This window comes from Pangasianodon hypophthalmus, chromosome 2, assembly GCF_027358585.1.
Source record: "Pangasianodon hypophthalmus isolate fPanHyp1 chromosome 2, fPanHyp1.pri, whole genome shotgun sequence".
In the NCBI taxonomy this organism is placed as follows: Eukaryota; Metazoa; Chordata; class Actinopteri; order Siluriformes; family Pangasiidae; genus Pangasianodon; species Pangasianodon hypophthalmus.
In genome coordinates, this window is record NC_069711.1 from 29,220,138 (window position 1) to 29,231,643 (window position 11,506).

The 11,506-nt window shown below is 40.2% G+C and overlaps 1 protein-coding gene across 1 annotated transcript; it reads right to left on the reverse strand.

The window, feature by feature from the left end:
- Nucleotides 1-333: 333 nt before the first annotated feature.
- LOC113538357 (zinc finger protein 239) lies at nucleotides 334-7,595 on the reverse strand. The gene is made up of 3 exons (XM_026933349.3): nucleotides 7,460-7,595; nucleotides 6,632-6,794; nucleotides 334-4,250 (listed from the first exon to the last, which is right to left on the reverse strand). The coding sequence occupies exons 1-3, from the start codon at nucleotides 7,505-7,507 to the stop codon at nucleotides 3,310-3,312; spliced, it is 1,152 nt and encodes a 383-aa protein (XP_026789150.1). The 5' UTR covers nucleotides 7,508-7,595; the 3' UTR covers nucleotides 334-3,309.
- Between the last annotated feature and the right edge of the window lie 3,911 nt (nucleotides 7,596-11,506).

Here is an 11,506-nt window from a genome sequence, read left to right on the forward strand (position 1 = left end):
CCTTGTGTTAACAGTTCAGGCTGGTGGTGGTAGTGTAATGGTGTGGGGAATGTTTTCTGAATGGTAAATCATATGCTAGGACGTTCACAGTTACCAGATATCAACCCAGTCACCCTATAGGAGATTTTGGACCGATGTGTTTGACAGCACTCCACTAGACAGAACGTGTGTGTGTGTGTGTGTGTGTGTGTGTCTTACAGTCAGTGTCACAAATTAACATTTCCCTCAGTGTTATATTTATATGCTAGCTTGTGTTTTATGTTAAATAAGAACAAAATCTTAATAAACACCTGCAGTAACATTTTTTATGGGTATATAAAGTACATCTGTGAGTAGAGATTATGTATTTATTTTGTGCAAATAAGGGATAATTACATTAACATATAAAGAAAACACTCATGCACAGGCAAAAGAAAAGGCATCCCAGGGTTTGTAAATCCCACACCTACTCTACAGCCTGGATTCAATCAGAAAGACGTATTAAATACTACCATTGTACCCATATATTTTGGTCTTTTTACTTTTTAGAAATACTGGGCATTTCAGTTTATTTATTATCATGATTTTTTTTTTTTTTTTAAGAAATTGAAGGTCATAATTCTGATTGAATCAAAGCCTATAAAACTAAACACACCCAATGGTTAAATAGATACATATGGTTTTAAAAAAAAAAAAAAAAAAAAAAAAAAAAAAAGAGACATCAGTATGGAAAACAACATGGTTTTAACAAAAATGTAGTTAAGACACTAAATCTAATTCATATGATTTGTAAAAGATTTGATTAATACATTACCTAAAAGTGCAGATCCTAAGTAACTGAATCATAAACTGTGTTTCCACAACAGACGTCTTACACTCTAACCTGGTACACACTACTTCCAACATAGTGGTGACAACTTACACCGAGTTGCCAGTGAATTTGTTACTAGACTAGTACACCTACACAACTAGCAACTCAGTGTACACACCTTCAGCATATACTCAGAGTTGTTTGTTTATTAGCTCTACCAATCTAATAACTAATACACTGACAACTCAAGAGCGTCATGGCTAACAAAGAATGTTTCCCCATGTGTTGTTTACATGATGAGTACAGTAGCATTTTACAGTGCCACAACAGTGGCATGAAGCAATCACAAGTTCATTGTGTGCTGTTACATACAGTGATACAACAAAGATGAGAAAAGAAAGAGAAAAAGAAAAAAAAAAAAGAGAGAGAGAGATAAGACAATTTGCAAAAAGCTCTAGTCCATTGTCAGGTCAGGGTCATGTACGTGTTCAAATCACATGCTGAGTTGACCGTCTCTGCACCGTAACAAATGTATACAGCACAAACTTGTAAAAAATAGAGCAAAAATTAAAAAAATATTGCAAATACAAAGAATGTAAGCATACACATCTTTTTAATATACAGTTCTACAGGATCTTTCACTTGACGTTATACCTTGCTACAATATACAAATATTGTACTGTACAATACATACTTTGTAACGGAGTTGGAAATATGGAGTTCCATTGGTGCGGCAGAAAAAAAAAAAAAAAAAGAAAAAGATACTAGGAATAGTTCAGGGAGAACAAAAAAAATCTACTTCACAGAGTTTTCCCACCATTACTCCAAATGTTGTCCGTTAGACAAGGCATATTTTTTGTCTGATATGCTTCTTTAGTTTTGTGGAGATAATGTTCATAAGCAATAGAAGTCTCACTCAAAATCTTTTCCCATATATTTAGGCCTAAATTTTTTATATGTACTTACTCCAATCAAAGCAGTACAAAACATAATCCCATTTTTAAATAAATTAATTGATCAGTCATTCCTCTTTAGTAACCATTTCATCCTGGTCAGGACCATGGTGGATCCAGAGCCTATCCTGGACATGAGGCAGGAATACACCTTGGATGAGACACTAGTCCATCGTAGGGCACCATGCACACACACATTTACACCTGGGGGCAATTTAGGGTTGCTGGTATGTTTTTGTGTGGGGGGGAGGAAACCAAAATTATTTTGTAAAAGAGCAGGGAAGATTTCAAATACTCGTTAAGGCACAGATATACTTCACTTTCCCCACGCGTACGTGCGCACATGCAGCTGCTACGTGAGCGGCATTGTTCACAGTCTTGCTTGCTTATCTGATTTACATCTGGAGAATTAAAAGTGGCGTCCAACTGATGGCACGTCAGAGCCGAAACATCCCTGGTTTCCAAGTCGAACTGTAATGTTCAGTGATTTCATGCACTGTGATGTTAAACACTCTGTCTCTTTAAACTTTCTGTCATGGGTGTGATTATTGTCATGAGCTGCGTCTCAAATCAAAAACCCTCACCGTACATTGAAAAGTATTTGCTAATCTAGAAAATCCAGAAAACTGGTATTCAAAACAGCCCTTTTGGTAGGTTTTTAAAATTCAAACATTAACTGTAATAGGAAAAGCATTAGTGTCGGTAGCCTACATTACAATGGTCTACTAGTTTGTTTAGTCAGTTGCAGACAGTATCACATGGTGCTATACTGCCTCCACTATTTACAATGGTATTGCACCACACGAATGCGTCACATTAATTTCTGAGGACATGCACGAGCGATGCGCCAAATGACCGCAGGATATGCGCAGCGGCCATCTTGCGTACACGTACGCGCAGTTAACAGCAAGTATAAATCAGCCTTTAGCTACATTACAGTCCAGTGCCAAACTAAAGAAGCCAACACCAGGTGACATTTGGGGTAAGGGGAATAAATGTGCAAATATGTTTTTGCTGAATCATTCCTTTAAACTTAGAGCAGATTGTAACAGGGAATATTTCAACAGGCTGTTCTCTGTCTGTGTTTAACTGCAAATGAAGATATGTGGAGGTAGTGATTTAAGAAAATGATCTGGAATGGGTCAGGGGTTGGATCACTAAGTAAGCCATCCAAGGAACCTTTAACATGCAGGGAGGCTCTACAATATTTTATTTTTGTTTAAAAATAGAATAAACATCCTAGTAGGAGTCCCTAATGCTTGAATTTTTATTTAAGAGGGAATGTCACGGGCCAGGTAAATGTCCTCTCTGTTATTATCTGGGAGTAAGAACTAAAATCTGTTAGCCGAACCTCCTTCTCAATAGCCAAAATGTACGTGTGAACCTTTCTCTCCCCGGTGACTAACACAGCCCCTCTGGAATTATTCATTTCGCACAGCAGAAACTATTCTGCCACATGAAGAGATTAGCAGTCAGATTGGCCACAAGCAGGAAAGCAAAAATAAAATAAACACCCTGAAAAAACAGAGACCTAAAAACCTGGCCCTAATGCTCTAAGAAGCAATTTCATGCCCTCTCTCCATTATGGATCCTCTGGTGCCTCTTGAGCTCACCGGATCTGAAGAAGTTCTTGCCGCACTGGGCGCAGTGAAAGGGCCTCTCGCCCGTGTGGATGCTCTGGTGGCCCTTCAGTCGCTCCAGGCGTGAGAAGCTCTTGTCGCACTGGTTGCAGTGGTAGGGTTTTTCTCCGGTGTGAATCCGCCGGTGCTCTTTCAGGTGACCCGATTCGGAGAAGCTCTTCCCGCACTGGTAGCACTGGTACGGCCTCTCTCCTGTGTGTGTCCGGTGGTGACGCTTCAGGTCTCCCGATCTGAAGAAGCTCTTCTCACACAGCGTGCAGCGGTGAGGCCGCTCTCCCGTGTGGATGCGCTGGTGGCCCCGCAAGTGACCAGAATCGGAGAAGGTCTTTTCACACTGTGGGCACTTGTAAGGCCGCTCGCCGCTGTGGATGCGGAGATGCCTCTTGAGGTCGCCTGATCTGTAGAAGCGCTTGGCGCACTGCGGGCACTGGTAAGGCCGCTCGCCCGTGTGCATCCTCTCGTGCTGCTTAAGGTGACCCGAGTCAGAGAAATTCTTGCCGCACTGCAGACAGTGGTACGGCCGCTCACCCGTGTGGATCCTCTCGTGCCTTTTGAGATCGCCCGACGTGGGGAAGTTCTTACCGCACTGGAAGCAAGGGAATGGTCTCTCTCCGCTGTGGATTCGCTGATGGCGCTTAATGTCGCTGATTCTGAAATACTTGCCACAGTCCTGACAGTGGTACGGCCGCTCGGCTGAAGGCTGGCTGCTCGGTTTGGGTGGTGGGCTACTGAGAGGGGTATTCAGAGGGGAAGTGAGAGAGGCAGTAAGTGAGGTACTTAGAGTGGTAGTGAGGGGTATACTTTTAGGATTTGCTCCACCGCAGCACGCTGTGAGACACTCGCCTGTTTGCTGCTGAAGATGCTGAGCTATAAAAGACAACAGAACAAACAGTAAGCAACTGATATTTGTGTTTTCCAACTAGCATCTTATTTTCTTGATGATAAAAATGTTGAAACTTTAAGACTTTTCTGTTGCCTAACAACGTGTTTGTTTTGTGAAACCACTTTGTCAATAAATGTTATCTAATATAGAAAACATTATTGCCTTTAAAAGTTTTGAATGACTAACTCTTTTGGGGTCAAATGTGTCACTAATGATGCATTAAACTTTTTTTTTTTTTTTTGGAAAACTTTACAAACCTTTCTGGATATCAGAATGCCTCAAATCTCACTTCAACCATGGGATAAGCGGAATCATTGTACTTTATTGTAATTAAAAGCACAAGTTGTTAAAATGGGCATGGAAAAGATACTTCCAGAAAGTTTGTTTGTTCATAAAGTGTTTCATTGTTCCTTTCTTTCATGCATAATGTTCCAATCTGCATGTATGCATCGATGTTGAGACACACGCAAAAGAGAGAAAAAGCATTTTCCACTCGTATTTTTTATATTGTAGGTCAATATCACAATTTTGGCTCATGATTCTTTGACCAATTTAGTAAGGAACAGTATGAATATGTATTGTAACAGTAATCTAATCGTGGTAGTTACATTTTCCAAGCAGATGTTTGTGAATGATGGCTCATCTGGATTTCAAATTACTGATTTACTGCACATTTGTACTGCAATAAGCAAAATGCTGAGCAAATTACTGCGATTTAGTATGAAATCATATCAGGGTGCTAAGAATGTGTCCTCCCAGTGTTAAAAGGATACAAGCAATATTAACAATGGGTTAAATAATTAGTCATTGTTTCTGTTCTTCTGCTGAGAGCAACTCGGAGCCCCTTGTGGGTGAAAATCTGTCTTCATAAACACACACTATGCATAATGCATCGCTAAAAAGTGTTGAGCGAGAAGCCAGGCAGCCATGACTCACTCATCCCATTCATTCATTGCACACATTTAGTCATCGCTTATTCAGTAACTGAGAACTTAATATTAATATTAGCTGAGATTATTAAATTATATTAATATTAAACATTTGTTTAGGATAAATTTGTTCCCATTGTTGCCAGTTTAGAGACTTTGTCGCTAGATTTGGTGACCTTTTAGACCCCTTTAACAACTCAAAAATGAGCCTAGCGACAAAAATCTAGCAACTTTCTGAGCAGAAGTTTGTGACTGTCGTGAACTCGATACGGCTCTCCAGCTCACAGCTGCTGATAGAGTTGAGAGAACAGGTTCACGCAACTCACCGTCAGTGTGTAATGCCTGACTGTGTTGCGCTTGTGACCAATCAGTGATCACCATTGTTCCCAATGACCAATCAGTGATCACCACCGCATCCCATCGACAAATCACTGATCACCACTGTATCCCATCAACCAATCAATGATCACCATTGTTCCCAATGACCAATCAGTGATCACCACTGTATCCCATCGACCAATCACTGATCACCACCGTATCCCAACGGCCAATCACTGAATACCACTGTTTGTCCACCTTCACAGTCCTTTGTTTTAAAATCACTACTTGAATATTCACAAATAATAAAAGCGAGTAAACATTTCCTTCATGACTCCTCACTCATTGTCACTGTTTCTTTTTGTTCTTGATAAGAGTATTGTATTTTATAAATGCTTAAAAGTTTAGTTTGTGGTGCCATGACTCAAGATGCCTTCTTTCTTTCTCCGACGTTGTTTCTCCTCTTTCTTCTGTCGAGTCGCGGCGCTTCAGATACGTGCGTGAGGTCACGTGGTACAACGTCCACGCTCATTGGTCACAGAAAATAAGGAGGAATAGTGACGCTCTCCTTTTTTTTTAATGCATTTTTTAAATGTTAGAAATCATTTGAAATATTTCAGTGTTAATTTAATCTGCATAGAACTCCATTAAAGCGGGTTGTAAAAAACAATAATAATAATGATTTCAATGTCTAAATAACAGCGTGGGAGGCCTTAAAAACGGGTTTGATGCAAAAATGAATATAAAAACAAGGATAATACGAAATAGCAATTTATATTTAATACATAACAGTAGAGTGTAATGTATTATTATATTGCTATTAGCGAGGAAAGGGCGCCTGCGCTCTTACAGCATGAATTATAGCATTAAAGCTGAGAATCAAATGCTGAGAATCATCTGTACTGACTCATGAGTCGATCACTTCCCTGGCTGATGGAGTGGATCCCAGATCACGAGAAAGTTTGTAACCCTGATGTAATAAATGCATCTTGTTCTAAACAGCTGTTTGGTCTAGTTTTAGTTTTGCATCTGTAAAACCCTGTGCCTTCATGCAGCTCAGTCCTGAAAGCTGTGTAACCTGCGCAGAAGCCCGGATCATTAAACCCGCAGCGACTCACCGAAATGGAAGAAATCCTCCACACTCTCGTCTTCCTCTTTGACTTTCACGCCGTGGCCCAGGGGCCGGCCGTAGTGCTGAAACGGCCCAGCACCGCGCAGTCCTGCTGTGGGCAGAAATTTAGTGCTAGAGGAGAGAGCCTGGTTCAGTTTGTTCCCGTAGTCCTAAAAACAAGAGGTGGGAATCATCATTGCTCTAACCGCGTTAGCCAGGGGGGGCTAACTCTCCAGCTAACGTCTCGCGAGCTACACAAAAACGGACATTTTGTGCAGCTGCGCGGTTTCGGGGCACCACCGCGAAGACAAAACACTGCAAATAAGCCAACTCGTCTTATTTTTACTAGAATTCGACGAACTTTTTTCTTCGCAAACCGACTTTAGTTGTCTATCTACATACTAGCCGTATCCATTCAACCAAATGAGAATTGTCTTGTCTATTGCGTGAGAAGCCTTTTTTTTTCTCTCTCCCACTCGTATTCCGAACAAATTCCGCCTCCAGCGCTAGATTGATCAGTCTTTTATGAGCACAAACAACCGTTCTATTGGTGGATCGACCGTGAGTATCAACTACCAACCAATCACAGAGCAGTGGTCGGGACTCGATTAGCCAATCTTATCAAAGGAGGCGGGATTTACTCGGAAATTGGGTGGGAGAAGAAAAAAACTCGCTCGTGCACAATCCACGCTAGCGAACGACTGGCTGGCTAAGATGGCTAGCTTTGCAAAGCGAGCGCTAACTCGACACGGGAATTCTTTTTGGCTAAGACATTATTATCAGAGAAAAACATGCTATTTGATCATTTAGACAGTCGCAAAACATGTTCACTTACCATATCCACCCTACTCGTCCATTTGTTTAAGTTATCGACGAAATTCATCGGTTACCAGGCGAAGAGGCAGAAATTTGATATTCACCGGAACTCTGTTGTGTTTACTAAGACAGCGCCCAGAGAAAGCAAATACAACCCTGACCCCTGCTGGTGTGGAGGCGAAATGAACCAGGGTTTATTCTCTGACCAGCTACAGCCACTCACCAAACTACAGCTACTCACCAAACCACCACCACTCACCTAACTTCAGCCACTCATCAAGCTACAGCCACTCACCTAACCACAGCCACACATCAAACCACAGCCACTCACCAAACTACAGCCACTCACCAAACTTCAGCCACACATCAAACCACAGCCACTCACCAAACTACAGCCACTCACCAAACTTCAGCCACACATCAAACCACAGCCACTCACCAAACTTCAGCCACTCACCAAACCACAGCCACTCACCAAACTACAGCTACTCACCTAGCCACAGCCACTCACCAAACTACAGCCACTCAGCAAGCTACAACCACTCACCAAGCTACAGCCACTCATCAAGCTACAGCCAAACTACAGCCACTCACCAAGCTACAGCCACTCACCAAACTTCAGCCACTCACCAAACCACAGCCACTCACCAAGCTACAGCTACTCACCAAACTACAGCCACTCACCAAACTTCAGCCACTCACCAAGCTACAGCCACTCACCAAGCTACAGCCACTCACCAAGCTACAGCTACTCACCAAACTACAGCTACTCACCTAGCCACAGCCACTTACCAAGCTACAGCCACTCATCAAGCTACAGCCACTCACCAAGCTACAGCCACTCACCTAACCACAGCCACTCACCAAGCTACAGCCAAACTACAGCCACTTACCAAGCTACAGCCACTCAGCAAACTACAGCCACTCACCAAACTACAGCCACTCACCTAACCACAGCCACTCACCAAACTACAACCACTCAGCAAGCTACAACCACTCACCTAGCCACAGCCACTTACCAAGCTACAGCCACTCATCAAGCTACAGCCACTCAACAAACTACAACCACTCACCAAGCTACAGCCACACGCCAAGCTACAACCACTCAGAAATATCCATCCATCTTCTGTACTGCTTATCCTACACAGGGTGCATAACCACTCCCACACTATGGACACTTTAGAGAGGCGAATCATCTTACTACTCATGTCTTTGGACTAGGGAAGGAAACCAGAATACCCGGAGGAAACCCCGGAAGCTCAGGGGGAGTATGCGAACTCTGCACCCACAGAGTGGAGGCAGGAATCTAACCCCCAACCACGGAGGTGCGAGGCAAACATTTTACCCACTAAGCCATTGTGCCCCCAGCGCAGAAACAACCAGAACATTTTAATATAAACGTTAAAAAATAAGGAACTAGAAACTAACCCAAATAGCCTAATGCTACTTCGCCGAAAGAAAACTGTGTATGAGCAATTCCATGATTGGGAATTGACTTTTTAAAGACAAAAGACATTTAAACATAGGTAAACATAGGTGTCACAACAACCTATGTGAATATTTCAGATAAGTATCTTAAAATATTAATAAAACTTGAAATCATCCCTCCCCAGCCCATGCCATCCCATCCCACTATAGCTACACTTTACCTTAAAATATAATCATTAAAACACTTCAAAATATATTTTCAAAGTAATGTATGAATCCATTTGAGAGAACGTTTTCCACAAGTCGTCATAAGTATGTCATGAAAAATGTATATTTTAATATATTCACTCAACCCTGTTAAATGAAAACATTCACCTCTATGAAATATTTGGAATATTCCACAATTCACATAGTCAACAGGAAGTTACATCATCTGAATTTCTTGAAGATAATATTAAGAAGAAAATACCTCTCATTCGTTTTCCCAAACGTTTGTGGACGCATGACCATCACACTGATATGTTGGCTTTCCCTAAACTGTTGGAAGCACACAGTTGTATAGGATGACTTCTATGCTGTAGCATTACAATTTCCCATCACTGGAACTAAGGGACCCAAACCTGTTCCAGCATAACACTGCCCCTGTGATTTGCCAAGGCTGGAGTGGAAGAACTCAAGTGTCCTGCACAGATCCCTGACCTCAACCCCACTGTACACCTTTGGGATTAAATGGAATGCCAACTACACCCCAGCCTCCTCACCCAACATCAGTGCCTGACCTCATTAATGCTCTTGTAGCTGAATGATCACAAATCCCAACAGCCACGCTCCAAAAATCTAGTGGAAAGCCTTTCTAAAAGAGTGGAAATTATTATAACAAAAGGGGGGACTAAATCTTGAATAGGATGTTCAAAAATGTGAATATGGGTGTTTTGTTCAGGTGTCCACAAACGTTTGGCCATACAGTGTATTACTGACTACCCAAATTATAGTCTGAAATAAGTGAATGAATAAATGTCCATGTGCCTTTAGCATGAATGCTAGATAATAACAACTTGTGCATTTGCTAATTCTATGCTGAAAAACATAACACTCTTACTTGAAACCTTGTAAAAATGAGATTGTATGCAGTACTGGCTTCTGCTTGAAACCAAAATGGGTTAGTTCGACACAAATGCCACATGACCCACCCAGTTTAGTGAAAAACATACATCTGAAAGTTATGCATTATCTGTGGCTAACGATGCTCTGAATTAGTGTTTGGAAAAGACTAAAAGTGTGCAGGACAGGGGGTACTCCACAACCATGGTTGGGAACCTGTAAGGTAGTGTATCATTCTTGCAAACCCAGCGGACTCGGTTGACCTAGATTCAGTAATTGTATCTTACATGGTAGGTGTAGCTGATAAAATGGCTACACAGTGTCTGTCTCTTTGTTTGTACCCCTTAAAAACACATTCATAACAACAAAAAAAAAAGAACAGAGAGTCTATCTAAAATATTTGCTCCAACACACCTGTGCTGTACCAAATTGTACAGAACCCTGCGGGTAACATCCGTAATTAATAAAAATATCTTGTGGCAGTGACTTCGTAAGGTGTGAGAATGAGATTTAGCTCATGGGAATGAGCTAATTAAATTGTGGACATGACTTAGCAACAGAAGGGAACAAGATAATTAAGTGTGGCCACATCATAAGGAATGATCATTGTTTTTTTTATTGGAATGGACGTGCGTGAAAATAACTTCCACTTCTACCTCAGAGAAAGTCTTTTTTTTGTTGTTTACTAGTCATATCAGCTCTGTGAGCTTTGCCTTTTATGGAGTTTGGTGGGCGTCACCAAATGCAAATCAGCTGTCCTGTGTACATGCCTGGTAATTTACGGGTGATTGACATTCATCGACGTAGGCACACGAGTATGAAGAAAATCTGTGTTTTCTGAAACTTTTGTAAATTCGGCAGAAATGTATAGTCGAAAAAAAAAAAACACTAGTCTTATAAAAATATATACACTAAACAGTGTATAATGTATACAATGTATCCTGGGAGATATACACTGGAAAAAAAATCATAATAAATAAACACAATAATACAATTTAATATAATGTAATATATAATATCCATTAATATAATATTCATTATATATAATATCCATATATATATATATATATATATATATATATCTATATATATATATATATATATATATATATATATATAAAAAACAATAAATAAATAATAAATAATATAAATAATAAATATATAAAAATGTGAAATTGTGTTAATTGAACTGTAATGTGTTAAAAATAGTAATGAATTAATTTTCTTAAGTGTTTTTATATTATTGCTCATTACGGTGTTAAGATTTAGACACAAAGTTTACATGTACAGTTTATTATTAATTACTGATTAATCAATTAATAGCATAGATTGTTTTGTATAATTTTGTTTCATTAAAACTCTTGATTTCTATGCAAATGGTGTATAATATATAAAACAATGAACATGTCAGATCCATCTTTTACAATAAGTAACTAAAATAAATGATTTATTATTATGGTGAGATCTTTATTGTTCTTTAACATGAAGTCAGTTCTCTGTGAAAATTATGCCAGAAAAAAATAAAGGCTTCAATAAA

What these genes read in the sequence shown, in the direction of transcription:
- LOC113538357 (XM_026933349.3), bottom strand. Translation starts at nt 7,507, where the DNA reads ATGAATTTCGTCGATAACTTAAACAAATGGACGAGTAGGGTGGATATG. An exon ending in GGACGAGTAGGGTGGATATG is followed by an intron (nt 6,795 to 7,459) that starts GTAAGTGAACAT and finishes TCTTGTTTTTAG; the next exon opens with GACTACGGGAACAAACTGAA. An exon ending in GGAGGATTTCTTCCATTTCG is followed by an intron (nt 4,251 to 6,631) that starts GTGAGTCGCTGC and finishes TGTCTTTTATAG; the next exon opens with CTCAGCATCTTCAGCAGCAA.